The following is a 16354-nucleotide window of genomic DNA, read 5'->3' on the forward strand; positions in this document are numbered from 1 at the left end:
TGTACGGGATTCGAACCACTGACCTCTGCGATACTAGTGCAGCGCTCTACCAATTGAGCTAACAAGCCAACTGGGAGCAGGCCGTTAAGTTGATTCTTAATAAACCCGTGAAAGTGATAAATGAGATAGAATGAATATATGAAGTTCATATATTTTGAACTGCGGTATTAGATACGTATGATGCACGATCCTCGCAGTAGATAGCGCTATTTATGCAATAGCGAAAATCAGTCCTGAAAAAAATCAGGCCTGTACGGGACTCGAACCACTGACCTCTGCGATACTAGTGCATGCAGCGCTCTACCAATTGAGCTAACAAGCAATTGAGCTAACAATTGAATAGAGAGCCTAGAGCTTTGTGTGTAGAAGTTGTGCGAAGCAGAGGATCGGGTATTATAGGGGTGAATATTAGAAATGTCTTGGCACAGGTCTCGAATACTTCTAGGCGCGTTTTTGTGTCTAATATCAAACATCAGGTCAGCGGTAAGTTCATAATAAGAAATTAGTAGCGGTAAAATAACGGCATCGGAAAATAGAGGAATTGCATGCTGATTCAGAAAAAAAGATAAAACGTAGAGCTCGTTTTTGCAGCTTTAGAAGCTTATCAAGATATGATTTACACACCTGGCCCCAAACTATTAGCCCATAGCTCAGATGACAATTTTTAAAAGTCAAGTCGGAGGGCTAATCGAACCAGCTGCTAGGTCTGCGATGCACATTGGAGGGTCCTTTATCATTAGAATAATCTTCATCCAAAAAGACCTTTCGAGGAAAACAAGACAATTTTTTAAAATATTTTGTTGTCTCTAAAAAGCCCTGAAGCCTGGCGTTACACAGGCAAGTTCCATGCAAACATGATTTCTTACAATGTGGTTGATGTTGCGTCCACGAATTTCCATCTATAAACCTACTATACATTTGAGCCCTTAAAATAATTCAAATCAAATATGCTGATGCGGGCCTCAATGAATTTTAGAAATCGAACTGAGAATCGACATCCAACAGTTCGAAATAACTCGATAATCATGAATAAAACTCAAGTTTAAGCGCGGCGGCCTTATTTCAACTCACAAAACAACTGAAATTAGATCACAAAGCGTTGTCGATTACTATTAGTCGATAGGTTCAAAAGGTGCATCCTTTGTCGATGCAAGCCATTAAATATAATTTCTTTGAGGAAAGATGCAAAAGCTTTCTGGTCACATAGGTATTTATCACATTGTAGTGAAAAGGAAACGGAAAAGGAAACTGTTTTTACTGCTGTAGGAAAAACTCATTAATAGGAGCTAAATAAAGAGCTCCTAAACAGCTGGATACATCCTACTCCGACTGATCCACCTTTATATATCTCATGATATACGAGAAGTTTAGAAGAAAAGAATTAGTTAGCGAGTGAAGCTGGTACAAGCAAGATGAAAACCGCGGTGTTGTTTGTACTGCTCCTTTCTTTGGTTTTGGTCGAAGGAGTCATTCCCCAAAATTGGGCAACTGCATCGGTATAGTTATAATCTCAGTCTGTAGAAGTCTCACTTCCTGTCAGATTAAATTTCCTCCAAAACCCGCAATAACTGGTTTTTTTTTTAGTTATTCTGATTCCTCAGATGTTCTGTTTACTTCTTTTTCTCTTCTTCCTGGATGAGTTCAATTTTCGATGTAAACCATACTATTACTGATTTCAGTTAGGTATGAACTGACGTTATTAATCAACTACTTCTGGTAAACGACGTTTTAACTTAACTGTTTATTTTTAAACAAGCCGGAAACAAGAATCTTGAAGATGAACCACCGCAGACGCTTTAAAGAGGTTAGTGGAGAGATCTGTAACTTTCAGTGTTTTTGTTGGTTTGTTTGATGTTTGCCTTCTTTATTTTTGGTAATGTGATACATTCGTTCAGTATCCGACGGGAAGCATTGTATGTGTCTTAGATGTCCTAAGTCGACGTAGCATGCCATCACCTTTTTTCGTCCAACAGACGAGGAAAACCAGCTCAAGGGGTACTGAGACGATTTTTGTGACACATGCGCTTCTACCGTTGTGCGTGTTTCGCGCGAAGAGAGCTCGCTAATTTTCTTTTCTATTCTGTTTTTATTGTTTGTCCAGTCTCAACAGGAGGTTCAGTACCGAAGAGATATCTGCTTACAGGCCCGTGAGCTGGGATGTGAAGTGGAACGAAAGAAATGAATTGACTTGAACTTGAGACGGCACAGCATACTATAATTTAACGTACGAATGCATTATTAGATAATTGAATTGAAGTAAAGATTGTTTTTGCTGTAAAAATAAACTGTTTTAATCCGGAAGAGGTTGTGTTCTTTACGATAAATATATATTGGTTACAGTGTGTTTAAAATAAAATTTGTGGATGATGGGATGGAAAAAATATTTCTTTGTTTCCTCAACTTTGCGGACAGACAATCTCTTTGCAAGAATTTAACCAGAGCTATTGGCTATCAAAAAGTGGATGAATAAATAAATCAGTCTTAAAACAATCGATTTTTAACGAGACAACTTAGTTATTTTACTTATTTTAGTTAACCATCTATCACACCTTGGCTGAACAACCGAGAATTTTGATGAAACTTTATCAAAATAAATCGCACCAAAATGATTCCGATGATGAAAAACAGGATGCCAAAAAATTATTCAAGCCGATGTTAAATACCAACATATGACAACATGAAAAAAAAAAGGAGAGGAAAAAAAAACCAGAAACGAAAGAAACGAGTTGGAAAGAAGGTAGGGCAAATTAAAGAGCGAGAGAATCAAAGTTTGTTCGGGCACAACGCGACTTGAAGCGAACTGGAATACGAATTGAAATAAAAGAGATCAGTTTCATGATGAATCACTTCATCTTTAAAGGTTTGTAAAGTTAAGGTACTATTTAACAACTATTCACCAAAGTGGAGGTGGCTGGTGGTGGATATCTACCGTAACCTGCAAGAACCATTACCATTAAAAGTGCAACAGTTACACCTTCTATTTAAATTTAAGAAATATTCTATTCAAAATTTTTAATTGGAAGGGCAGATGATCATTTTTATAGTTTCCTGACTCTGTCATTTAATCCTGAAATCTACTTGTATTATAGATTTTACCATAGGTTTTTTTAATCATTCAAACGTTCTTCAATTTTATAATAATGCATTTACTCGTTGATATCTGCATTTGCATTAGCATTATCGTAGGTATTGTATGAGGGCCACATGTTCATTAGCCATTTGGCTACGAGTGCCAACCCCTTTGAATAAAGAGTTTACTTACTTACTTACTTACTCATAGTTTAGAAGTCTCCTGTTGTCCAAAAAACGAAAAACTCTTCCTCTGGCTCAATAAAGACGTAAGAAAAATAAAAGAAGAATTTCTAAGAAGCAAATTCGCCGTTTACTTTTGAAAAAATATTCCTGTGGGGTGCTTATCGAAACAGCAGCTTAGAATGCGATGCACATTGGGAGGTACTCTATCTTTAGAATAATCTACATTCAAAAACATTTCGGGAAAAATTCGATTTTCATGATATTCAGTTTGCATTATATATTTGTTGTCTTTAAGAAATAACTCACTTCGAAGCCTAACGTTACACAGATTAGTTCCAATTCAAGCAAACACAATTTCTCAAGTGAAGGTGTAGTCTGATCGTCCGGGTGAGTGTAGTCCTGAGAAGGACTGTTGTCGGTGGCAGTGACTGACGTTTCGTGCCCTTGACTCTGATGATGACTTCCGCACAGGTTGTCGAAACGTCAGGCACTGCCACCGACAACAGTCCTTCTCAGGACTACACTCACCCGGACGATCAGACTACACCTTCACATGTTACCCCCGGGTTCAAACCATTTACTGCACAATTTCTCAAATTGGATCCACTTGACCCATTGTGTACACGAATTTCCATAGATAAACCGTTTGTCAATTTGAGTCCTCAAGATATGGGAATCAACTGAAAAAGTAAGTTAGTTAAAAGATGCCAATGCGATCCTCAATGATTTTCAGAGGTAAAATTGAGAATCAGATAAAAGAACATTAGAGGACTCGTTCTATGATTATGAATAAAACTCCATTTTAAGCGCGGTGGCCTTATTTGTACCCAGAAACCAACTGAAATTAGACTACAAGTCGTTGTCAATTATATTCCTGTCGATAGGGGTTTAAATGGTCTCAAAGTGCTGCAAGCTATTGACTATGATCTTCTAGAAAAGAGAAAAAGCTTTAACTTTCTGGTCAAATAAGCATTTATTACGTCATAATGACATGAACGTAAAAAGAAACGCTTTTACTGTTGCCTAAAAAGTTCCTTGATTTTCTCCATCATGAGGTAAACATATAGCTCCTTAACAGCTGGATACATCCCATTCTGAATGACGCACCTACGTACATCTTCATATTCGAGGCGTTTTGAGAAAAAAAATCAGTTTGTGTGTGAAGCTGGTACAAGCAAGATGAAAACCGCGGCGTTGTATTGCTCCTTTCTTTGGTTTTGGTCGAAGGAGTAATTATTAATCAGGTGGCTAAAACAACCCCAAAAGTATATCTATAATTTCAGTAGAAAACTTATTTCCTGTCACCCTAAATTTCCTCTAAACCCGCTCTAATTTTTTTAAAATCCCTCAAGATTAGTTACTTAAGTTTTCAAGTTAAACTATTTCATCAGATGTTCTTTTTCTTTTCGATGTGAACCATGCTATTATCGATTTCAGTTAGGTATGAACTGACGTTTTCAAACAATTACTTTTCGTAAACGACACTATAACTAAGCTATTTATTTAATTTGTTCAAAAGCCGACAGCAAGAATCTTGAAGATGGATGACCTCAGACGCTTTAAAGAGGTTAATGCAGAGTTCTGTAGCTTTAGCGTTTTTGTGGGTTTGTTTAATGTTTAAATGAAACAATTTTTAGTGTAATAGAAAAAATCCGAGCCCCAGATGGGACTTGAACCCACGACCCTCCGTGATCTAGTCGGATGCTCTAACCACTGAGCTACTGGAGACTCTATGGTGAGCAAGGGTCAATTTGTGGGCCTCGACTGGAACCGCATCGCGCGGCTACACAGCCAAGTATTGGCTGTTTAATGTTTGCCTGTTTTATTTTTGGTATTGTGATACATACGTTTTATTACACGACTCGGGAAGTCAGAGGGCCAATAACTAAAATCAACCAATCAAAATGCTCTATTGCCGGTCAATATTCTCTCAGTATTGGACTGGGCACTCTCCCGAATGGTCCCGAATGATACCGCACTTGTGTCCCTTTGAACTTCAGTCGTGTAATAAATCTCTTATTAACCAAGCTTGCTCGCTGCACTCGGTCCGTACTGTCAAGACCTCGGGCCGATATTCTCCCAGTACGGCCTTCGCGCTTGGTTAATAAGATATATGTATCCAACGTGCAGTATCGCATGTGTCTTGGATGTCGTAAGTCGACGTAGCATGAGGAAGAGCCATCACCTGAGTTCGTTCTCCAGGCGAGGAAGACCAGCTCATGGGGCACTGGGACGATTTTCGTGGCACACGCGCTTCTGCTGTCGCGCGTGTTTCACGAGGAGAGCTCGCTAATTTTTTTTTCTGTTCTGTTTATATTGTTTGTTCAGACTCAACAGGAGGTTCAGTACCGAAGAGACATCTGCTTACAGGCCCGTGAGCTGGGATGTGAAGTGGAACCAAAGAAATGAGTTGACTTGAACTGAAGACAGCACAGCATACCATAATTTAACGTTCGACTGCATTATGAAATGATTAAATTGAAATATAGATTATTTGCGGTAAAAATAAACTGTTTTAATCGGAAGGAGGTTTGTTCTTGTGATAAATGTATATTGGATACAATGTGTTTAAAATGAAGCTTCTGGATAATGTGGTGGAAAAATATTTCTTAGTCTCGTCAACTTTGCGGACAGACAGTCTCTTTGCAAGAATTTAGAAAAAGCTATTGGCTACCAAACAGTAGATGAATAAACCTATAAATGAAATACCCAACAAATGAATGAATCGTTGGAAAATCGAGTGCTTAGGATACTTATTTTAGTTCACTATCTATCCCACCTTAGCTGAGCAACCGAAATTTTTGATTGGAACTTTTTCAAAGTAAAGCGCACCAAAATAATTCTGATTTTGAAAAAAGGATGACAAAAAAATTTTTAATGCGGTGTAAAATGCCACACATATGACAATATGAAATTAAAAAATTTGGGCAGAAAACGAGAAACGAAATTGAAAGAGGGCTGGGCTAAATAAGGAGCAAGAGAGCCAAAGTTTTTTCGGGCAGAACGTGATTTGCAGCGAACTAGAACACAAATTGAAGCAAAAGATAACAGTTTCATCATCAATCACCTCATCTTTAAGGGTACGTTTGTAATGCTAAAGTACTACTTAACAACTGTTTACCGAAGTGGATACTTATCGTAACCCACAAGAACTATCACAACTAAAAATGTCACAGTCACACCTCCCATTTTTTCAAGAAATATTTCCTTGGTAAGTTCTACTGAGCGGGGTAGATGATTATTTTAATATTTTTCTGACTCTGTCATTTAATCCTAGATATATATATTTTTTAGATTTTATAATTGGCTTTTTTCCTTTTTTAACTGTTCTTTTATTTTTATAATAATGTATTCATTTTATCTGTTGCCATTCACCATCGAAAGTTAAAAAGTTTGAAGGGCTTGCGTGACTCCCGCCATTCCTCCGTGACGATTTCGTTTTTAGGAGGCAACTCACGTTATTGAGAAAGATTCGAAACTGCAATCTGCCTAAGAATCTCGACACAAATGGCAACAGTTTCACTCACAACCAATGGCGGGCTGAATGATTTAAAAGTCAAAAATCACATTCCTAGACGCGAGTTACTTAAAAAGGGAATTGACCCTTGACATACAAACACGTATTAAAGCGACAGAAACCTTGTAATACACGAACTTTTTCGACCAAGCGTAAATATGCGATTTGTAAAAGAAGAAGCCTCGCGCCTCCTAAGAACGAATTTGTCTAGCTCCACGTTTAGTAAAAACGTACAGTTTTAAAATGCCCTTCGAGAATAGAGGAAACCTACAAGAGGGTTTTGAGAAACGTATCTCTGGAGTTATTTCAACAAGAGAGAAATTTGCTTTAAAACACAGAAACAGCGCGGGCGCAGAAGAAAATATTGCCTTTTTAACACAATCTCATCCGGCTTTGCCAAACCTCAAAATCATACGCATGGGGAAATGACGCCTCAAAACTGATACTTATCATCACATCGCAAAGGAAAGTCATCAAGAGATATCCTAATTAGAGCTAGAATTTGAGGGTAGAAGATTTAAATGTGCTAGCGAATGGTCGGAGACGCACAGGCTTGTCAACACCTTTCAACGGTCGACTGCCTTTTGCTTCCAGCTCTCCGGCGTGTCGCCTCACGCAAGGTAAAAGTTTTCATGGATCAAGTACGGTGGCCCACAACTGTCACGGCAAAACAAAAAGTCACGGCACTACAAACTTTACTCACGGCAAAACTAAATTAACTCACGGCAAAACAAAATTAACTCACGGCAAAACAAAATTAACTCACGGCAAAACAAAATTAACTCACGGCAAAACAAAATTAACTCACGGCAAAACAAAATGAACTCACGGCAAAATAAAGAAAACGAGTTGGTCAGCGGTTGGTCAGCGGTTGCTATTTGCATTTGAAATGGATTGTCGTGTAACAATAACACAATACTCGCTCGGAAACCGCCATTTTTCGAGTTCATCATGTTTTGCTCCGCGTGTGGTTCGGTAGTAGATGAAGATGCAAACTTTTGTAAAGGCTGTGGTAAAGGTACGTTTCTTAATTTAAAGTTAGTGGGGCGTCAGTGGTCCAGTGGTTAAGTGCGCTGGACTCTGGGTCGAAGGGCCCGGGTTCAAGTCCTACCAGGGACATGTCGCTGTATCCTTAAGCAAGATGCTTTACCCACTTTGCTTCGTCTCTCGGATAAGACGAAGATAAGAGGTAAGAGACGTTAATTTCCCACGCACGAGATTACTGTGTGCTGGATGTCCTCCCCTGGGGTGGGTTGGGTGGGAAAACAGCAGGTCCACATCAGCTTAATAGTTGCCAATAAATTCAACCTGCTTAAACAAATAAATCAAATAAAAAATAAAAATAAATATAGTGCCCCTTTTCTAGGTACAGTGATATAACATGTAGTGTTGAAGGATCTTTTTTAAAATATATGAACCTTTCTTTTACTTAGCAATTCACTCAAGCATGGAGAAACAAGGAAGAAGTTCTGAAGATAGCGATTTTACTAGTACCAAAGTAAAGTCATTTGCAAGCTTCAGGAAAAGTAAGGGGAAAGAGTGGAAATCCCGAGTGACAAAGTTTAGTAAAGAAGAGAAAAAATATGAAGATGTTGTGGTTCACTTGGGTCTTATGGAGTGGAATGAGAAAGATCAAATTCTCAAATCAAAGAGAGGTAAAAGATTGCCATTACGAGTGTCACCTAATGCAAGTTATGCTACTCTACGACAACAAGCAGAAGAAAAATGGAAAACATTCCACAGCAATCTTTATGATGAAAGTCAGCCGTACCATTTACTATTGGAGGATGGGCAAAAGGCCCTCCTTTTACCCGGGTCAAAGAAAGAGCTCTTCACACTGAGCAGATATCAAGAGGAATTAGGGAAAGATTTTAAAAGAATCACTTTTTTCTTGTGTCCCGATCGTGACTTTCAAATATCTGAAGGTAACTTTGATGAGCATGATTTGACTGACTTTGGTGATGATGACAGTGATGCCCCTAGTTCATGTAATAAACGCCAGAAATGTGAAATTGACCTAACCTGTAACAGTGATCACAAAACAAGCACTCAATGCAGTCAGTTTTATCAAGACCAGCTGACGGAGATGACTCCGAAGCTTGAATGTGAGTATCAGCTCGACCAAGATCAGAAGCACGAATGTGATCAGTCTAAACATGTTCAGCAGCTTCAGCAGCTTCAGCAGCTTGAGGAAGATGAAAACTTAGCTTTTGATCTTCAAAGATGCTATGATGTGGAGGATATCATCACCCATGAGGAAGAAAACACGACAATCAGTGATTCATCTTCAGTGGTAACCCATTTGGGTAGGCAGGTAGATGAGTCAAGTAATTTTTTCATCGTAGTAAGAAGAGGTGCCCCATTAGACAGGACACTATCAATATGGAGCAGAGAAGTGAAAAAGAACACTGGTAGCACAAAGAAAATTGTAAGAGTCCACTTCAGTGGAGAAAAAGGAATTGATTCTGGAGCAATGGCAAAGGAGTTCTTTACCATCACTCTTCCTAACATTGGCACTGTCATCTTCCCAAATGGGCAGCCAGTGGATTCCACATACCATGTACATAATGGAAACTTCAAAGTCTGTGGAGAGATTGTGGCTGCTAGTATAGCCCAAGGTGGGCCAGCACCATGTTTCCTGGAGGAAAGTGTCTGTGGCTTGATGGCAGATCCAAATGTTCCTCTCCAGCAACTTGACAGTGGAAAGCATCTGACGACATCTGACAGGGAATTACTGGATGCAATCAAAGAGGACATAATGGCACACACCGACACTATTATTGAGCATGGGTACACAGGGACTGTTGAGGCTTCTCACACTGAAGAGATCCTTAGTTCTGTAGCAATCAGTTTAGTGACCAAGAGGCTTGTTTACCTCAAGGAATTCCTGAATGGGTTAGATTCCTATGGTTTGAAAGACATTATCCAAACCCACCCCGAAGCTTGTAAGCCACTCTTTGTGAAAAATGCAGGTGACATTGGTGCAGTTGATGCAAACTACTTGTTTTCATCACTGCACCCAGAACATGCTAAGGAAGGAAGCTCACGAAGGAAAGTTGAAGAGGCGACAATGGACCTTCTTCAAGATTTCCTCTTTCACCTTGAAGATGATCCAAATATTAATTGTTCTGGGTATGCAGAGGCAATGGCAAGTTGTGAGGACACAGGCAAGGAAGCTGCAGGATCACAGGAAGAGTTGCTCCTTCCTGACCTAACACCAGCAGGTGTTTTGGGCTGGTTGACTGGGCAGAAACACAAGCCTATCAGTGGAGAACAAATATCAATAACTGTCAAATTTGATCATGATTGTCTTATCAGGAATCCAAAACACCAAATTTGTTTTCCAGTAGTTAGAGCATGTGCAAAAGAAGTCACTTTCCCCATAGCACACATGAAAACACAGGAAACTTTCAATGAAATCTTAATGTTAGCACTATCCAAGGGACAATCGTTTGGTATGGCTTAACGCTATTTAAGACTTTTAGGTAAAAATGGTTTTCCATTAGGGACCACTGCAAAGAGATTTACAGGACAAACAGATGTTGCTTTCACAATCGTTATGGCATTGTTATAGAGTTTAAAAAAAAAAACCACAAGTTAATGTTAAAGTTATTTCTGAGGCATACAAATGCAGCTATCATATCAACTTTGAAAATTGATAAGGTTTTTTAGATTCCTAATCATACATGTTCATATGACCTTATGTCTGTTACAACAATGTTCTTCAGTGCATTTCTTTCATTAACAAGAGTAGCCTCATCTTCTGGTTAATGATAACACAAATACAGTTTTCATAAAGTCTTGGAGATCAATTTGATCAATAAAATACTTAAGTTAATGTTATATTTTGACCATGAAGACTTCTTGAGTCGCTTTTCTTTGATAATATATATATTTTTTTAACCAAGCAGTAACCTTTACTGATTGACTCAATGGCTGATATACTGTACAGTAATGTTAACACCAAGTGACAGTTGGTGTGGTTTTGGGACAAAAAAACAAGACATAACTTGCTTAAAATGAGAAATGTCTAACAATATCTTAAGCAATCTTAGACTGAATTTTGGCAATTATGCACCATTTACAGCTACGGTTAAAAGTTTGCGATAAAGTCTCTCTGCCTCTTGCCAGTCGTTTGGAAGGCTGATTCCAAGGGCAATTCTAGCATAATCAAAGTAATCTTGATATTCATTACCACTTCTCCTCTGAATTATGTGCTGAGATACATAGTCAATTTCAAACTGAGGAACGTTGAGCAGAAGGTTTCCAACAGCCCCATGAAACTCAGGCAAATAGAATAGTGAATCAGGTCTACCAGGGACTGTGTTGTGCCTACTTTCCTAATTCTGTGGCTGTTCCAGTGTTCTTTAACAATGTCTAGGTCTTTCTGGATAACTGGCGCAAAACAGTTCCACAAACATTCCATACTTAATTCAGAAGAAGAGTCTAAGACACCCTTAAATTCTAAATCTTGAAAAAAATTGCGCCACCATGTTGACCTGCTCCGTGAATAAAATGACCACCACCCTTCAATTCTTTGGTTTCTAGGTGACGAGACATAACGGTGGGCATCAGCATCATCATGAAAATAAGACTGCATTGATGCTGCCAATCCGTTTTCAGTGCCAAGATCTGTAATTAGCTGTCTAGGGCACCCCTTCAATTCTTTTACAGTACTTAAGAAGTAAGTAGCAATGTTGTCTGGTGAGTTGTTGGACCTGGTAACCTCAAGCCATAATATTTTCCATCTGAAGCCATCTATGGCTCCATGTATGGAAAACCCAAAGGGCTTCAGTTTGTCATAACCATCCATGTGCCAAGTATCATTTGGCCCAAGACAATGATAAGTCCTCCTCTTCAACCGGTGAGCTTTCCTCAACTGACAACCTTCTGGATCTACCTCTTTTAATATATCTTGAACTATTATACGAGGAACATGCAAACCTTCCATCTTTAAGGTGTGCCATACCGTCCTGTATCCGCCACATGATCCAGGTCCATGGATAATCTCAAGGATACGTTTTCTAACTGCCTCTAAAACCTCACCAGAATCATTCGCCTTGAAAAAACTCCTTCTCTTGAGTCCATATGTCTTCAATCGCCTTAAAAGTGTGCTCTTACTTATTTCATGGTCATGACGCTTAGCAAGGAAATGAATGATTTCTTCATAACTAAAACCACGTTGAAAATAATATTTGATAATGGTCTCCTCGTCAATCTCCACCTCAACTTCATTGCTAGAGTCTTCTTCTTCACTTGAATCTTCTAGCCTTAGGTCTAAAACGTCAATGTAAAAAAATATAGGGATGAACACAGACCACTTTTTCTACCTCTTAACATGTACAATACAACACAATACAATACAAAGAGAAACAAAGAGAAAAAATATAATTGACAGACACTTTGCAGGCGTACAGTATTTTCCACCTGTTGAAAAATCCTTAATTCACCAAGGCACATACATAATAAATGTTTCTTTTTACACACAGGCTACATGCACAATCTCATTCCAGACACGTGCTACTCAGCTAATTTGTAGCAGTGTCTTCGCGCCCATCGTTGTTTGGAACTAAAAGAAATGCAAATACGAAAACTTTAAATTAAGAAATGTACCTTTACCACAGCTTTTACAAAAGTTTGCATCTTCATCTACTACCGAACCACACGCGGAGCAAAACATGATGAACTCGAAAAATGGCGGTTTCCGAGCGAGTATTGTGTTATTGTTACACGACAATCCATTTCAAATGCAAATAGCAACCGCTGACCAACCGCTGACCAACTCGTTTTCTTTATTTTGCCGTGAGTTCATTTTGTTTTGCCGTGAGTTCATTTTGTTTTGCCGTGAGTTCATTTTGTTTTGCCGTGAGTTAATTTTGTTTTGCCGTGAGTTAATTTTGTTTTGCCGTGAGTTAATTTAGTTTTGCCGTGAGTTAATTTTGTTTTGCCGTGAGTTAATTTTGTTTTGCCGTGAGTTAATTTAGTTTTGCCGTGAGTAAAGTTTGTAGTGCCGTGACTTTTTGTTTTGCCGTGACAGTTGTGGGCCACCGTAAAATCAAGTGACTCTTTTCATTGCTCTAATCAAACCGTCCTTCATTCAGTGATCAAGATAGAAGATTTACCGCACAACCCTTGCGATTAGTTAATTTTCCTTCATTTAGGAAAGTAGATTTACAACACGATTGAGCACATATGATTAATGTCCTTGCAGTAGTAACACTATATAACGCAACACACTAAACGCAACAATGGGCCTTTTCGCTCCATAAAAGGGTCTCAAACACTGTTGAAGAAGGATCAAAGGGGCCGTACAAATCTTTGAAAGGCTTTAAACTACGACGCACAACGAATTTGACCCTCTCGGAAACCGGTCTCAAATAACAAGCTCAAAAACAGTGCTTGCGTTTGTCCTTGAGAACGATAGAATACGCGACAAATACGTACAAAAAAAATGCTTCTACACATTCAGAATATATTAAATTATATTTACATGATAATAATAATAATTATATTTATATAGCGCTAAAATCCACTAATTGTCCAAAGCGCTGTATACCCACCCAACCCACCCCAGGGGAGGACATCTCGTGCGTGGGAAATTAACGTCTCCTGCCCCTAACCCTGCAGGAGACGGGACCTCCATTTATTCGTCCCTATCCGAGAAGACTAGAATATCTAACCATTTCTTGATGTTAAAGAAAGGAAGCATATTCTTCTCAGTTAATTTTAAGACCCTGAGTGTTGGTCCGGCCGGTATTGAACTCTCGACCTCCCGCACAGCAGTCCGGCGCTCTCCCAATTGAGCTAACCAGGCGGCGGTACATATAGTAAAAGGAAAAAGAAACAGCCTAAGTTTTCCGGAATGTTAAGTCAAAATCTGCCGATTTCTGCGACTTTTACCGCCATTAATTGAAAATAACGCTACCACAATGCGATGCAATCGGAGTGCGCACACCGCCTGGGTTGAAATATGTTGTACGAGAATCTATAGGGGACTTGGCGAAGATTTTCTCCAGGATGTTTCCGTGAGAAGGAAGAGGATTCGCCGTTTCTTTTCAAAGCATATTCCTTTCGTGGGCTAATCGCACCAGGTGCTTGGACTCTGAAACACATTGGGGGTACTCGTCAGAGTAGCCTACAATCCAAAAACATTTCGAGATAAACAATTCAATTTTTATATATGCTCAGTAGTCATTAGACATTTTGTTTTCACTAAACACAACTCACTTTGAAACCTAACGTTACACAGAGAAGGTCTACGCGAACATAACTTTACATAATTGAGTCCAGTTGCGCTGTTGTGTCCACGAATTTGCATAGATAAACCTGTTGTAAATTTGAGCCCTCAAGATATGGGAGTAGCCTGATAGAGTAAGAAGCTGATTCAAAGATGCTGATGCGAACTTCCATAATTTTTAGAAGTATAACTGACAATCGAGATCAAAGAGTTCTAGAGAAATCGTTGTATGGTTGTGGATAAAAGTCGAATGGACCGTATTTGTAGCCTGAAAACAACTTCAAACGGACCACAAGGCCTGTCAATTGTTATTCATTCGATACGTTCAAAGGGTCTCAAAGTGTTACCATTATCGATAGAAGCAATGAAATATATTTTCTTTACAAAAAAGTCACTTTTTTAAGTAAGTAGAAACATTCTAGCCACATAGGTATTTATCGTGTTGTAGTGGCATGAATGTAAAAGGAAACGGCTCTACTGCTGCCGGAGAAATTCATCCCTTTTCTCCACTAAGACCTCAATAAAGAGCTCCTTAACAGCCGGATACATCTTACTCTGGCTGATGCACCTTTATATATCTTCATATGCGAAACGTTTTGAGAAAAAAAGTCCTAAGTTAATGATTTACGCCGACACAAGCAAGATGAAAGTCGCAGCCACCTGGATGTTGGTACCATTCCTTTATTTATGTGTCGGTCGAAGAAGTGATCGTCAATCGGTAAATTAGGTATCTTATAGTTCTTGTTTCATTTCTGCTAAATTTTTTCCAAAACCCACTTTAATCGTTTCATGATTTATTGTAATAATTACTTTCTCTTTTGTTAATTTTTTTAACCTGTTTACTTCTTTTGTCACCTATTTGTTGAGGCGTGTTCGACCTTTTAATGTACAACGCTTCAAAACCAACCGTTTTAAGAATAGTTTTATTATTTCCTGATGTCATAAAGCGAACTCATCTTAGCTTTCCCTTTTTTTAGCCGATTGAAGGCCTTTTAATAACAAAGTAGTTAATATCTAGAGTTTTATAGAAATTGGTTGCCTCTGACTGTTGCTATTTTTGAAACAGACGTTTCGGCTAATGCTTAAGACTTCATCAGTGATATGAAAAACGAAGATCGTTATCATACGTTATTTAAAGTTAAAACGTGATGCGAAGCTTGCGCGCGTAACTATGTATTTACTTAATATCTAAATTAGTTTAATTTTACTATCTGTATTATGTGAGTAATTACGCAATTCAGTTTCTTTTTAACTACTACGTATTATGAATCAATAAACTTCAAACTTCAAACTTCGAATGTTTGTTTTTTGTTTCCACTCTGAGGTTGGGACAAGCGTTTCTTTCGCTCCAATAAGCTGGTTAAGGGCTGCTCGTTCACATACTTTGGAAAATGCAGGTATGCAGGTAATAGGGGCGATTATTGTTTGGTACTCATGATCCCCCTCCTTCAGCAGTGGAATGACAACTGTTCATTTCCGTGGCGGATCCAGGGGGAGGGTCCGGGGAGTCAGGACCTCCCCTAACAGACCTGACGCTTACAACTTTGAAACTGAAATTCTTACATCGACAGTATCGTATATCACTTTTTGACTGGCTGATCTTTTTAATGAATCTAAGTAAACGGCACTGAAGCGGCCAAGGAATTATAACGTGCAACCGTGACTGGTGGGTGGGGGGTGTGGGGGTGAGGGGGTGTGGGGCGGGGGGTGTGGGGGAGAAGTAATTTGCCTCAAAAGTCCATCGTTCCTTTCTGAACCAAAGTTTGGACCCCCCCCCCCCCCCCAGTCAAAAACTACTGGATCCGCTCCTGTATTTGATAAAGAAGCTACAAATGTCTTCCCATTTATGTGTAGTATCGTATTGTCAATGTTGACTCCGCACCAACCTGACCGGATAACTCCAATTCCTTCTTTCCCACGTGTGACTGCTTGCTGAACATCATACATAACAATCGATATGTTCGTGTCTTTCGTCTTGGGGACACAGCTCTGAGCTAGCGAAAATACTTATCCCTAGTCAGTGTTTGACTACGTTGGGAAATGTTTCCAAACTTACAGACCAGAAACAAACTAGTGTTGGAAAGGCAAACTCCGGGGTGACGAAAAGTTGCGAAAATTATATTCTGCAGAATAGAAAGAGCGCCAACAAAGAGAAAGTACGAAACGTACGATTCCTTTAAGCCCTAGTTGTAAAAATCGAAAACAAAAGAAAACAAAAAAAAAACGAGGAAATATTACTTGTGGGAGGAATTAAGTGTGACTTTAAAATACTTAATCAGCGAAAAGGCAAGTCTAACAATAAGAACAGTTGCGTATATTACTTCAAAATTTTACGCTTTATCTAC

At 38.9% G+C, this 16354-nt stretch overlaps 1 protein-coding gene, 2 long non-coding RNA genes and 1 pseudogene across 4 annotated transcripts; 3 read left to right on the forward strand and 1 right to left on the reverse strand.

Moving 5' to 3' along the window:
* Positions 1-1341: 1341 nt before the first annotated feature.
* Positions 1342-2381, forward strand: LOC148725949 (uncharacterized). Its single transcript, XR_015990908.1, has 3 exons — positions 1342-1496; positions 1757-1804; positions 2102-2381. It is a non-coding gene; the product is annotated as an uncharacterized LOC148725949 (long non-coding RNA).
* Positions 2382-4235: 1854 nt separating this feature from the next.
* On the forward strand, positions 4236-5858 carry LOC111340630 (uncharacterized). The gene is made up of 3 exons (XR_015990916.1): positions 4236-4499; positions 4775-4822; positions 5584-5858. It is a non-coding gene; the product is annotated as an uncharacterized LOC111340630 (long non-coding RNA).
* A 1557-nt stretch (positions 5859-7415) lies between these two features.
* LOC148725950 (uncharacterized) lies at positions 7416-10679 on the forward strand. The gene is made up of 2 exons (XM_088730833.1): positions 7416-7790; positions 8206-10679. The coding sequence occupies exons 1-2, from the start codon at positions 7724-7726 to the stop codon at positions 10236-10238; spliced, it is 2100 nt and encodes a 699-aa protein (XP_088586959.1). The 5' UTR covers positions 7416-7723; the 3' UTR covers positions 10239-10679.
* LOC148725951 (uncharacterized) lies at positions 10181-12822 on the reverse strand (annotated as a pseudogene). Its single transcript, XR_015990840.1, has 2 exons — positions 12386-12822; positions 10181-12049 (listed from the first exon to the last, which is right to left on the reverse strand). The product of XR_015990840.1 is annotated as an uncharacterized LOC148725951 (transcript).
* Positions 12823-16354: the final 3532 nt, after the last annotated feature.

Source organism: Stylophora pistillata, chromosome 8 (genome assembly GCF_964205215.1).
Source record: "Stylophora pistillata chromosome 8, jaStyPist1.2, whole genome shotgun sequence".
In the NCBI taxonomy this organism is placed as follows: Eukaryota; Metazoa; Cnidaria; class Anthozoa; order Scleractinia; family Pocilloporidae; genus Stylophora; species Stylophora pistillata.

Coding starts and splice junctions, on each gene's coding strand:
- LOC148725950 (XM_088730833.1), top strand. CDS start 7,724: ATGTTTTGCTCCGCGTGTGGTTCGGTAGTAGATGAAGATGCAAACTTT. Junction 7,791..8,205: donor TTGTAAAGGCTGTGGTAAAG/GTACGTTTCTTA, acceptor TCTTTTACTTAG/CAATTCACTCAAGCATGGAG.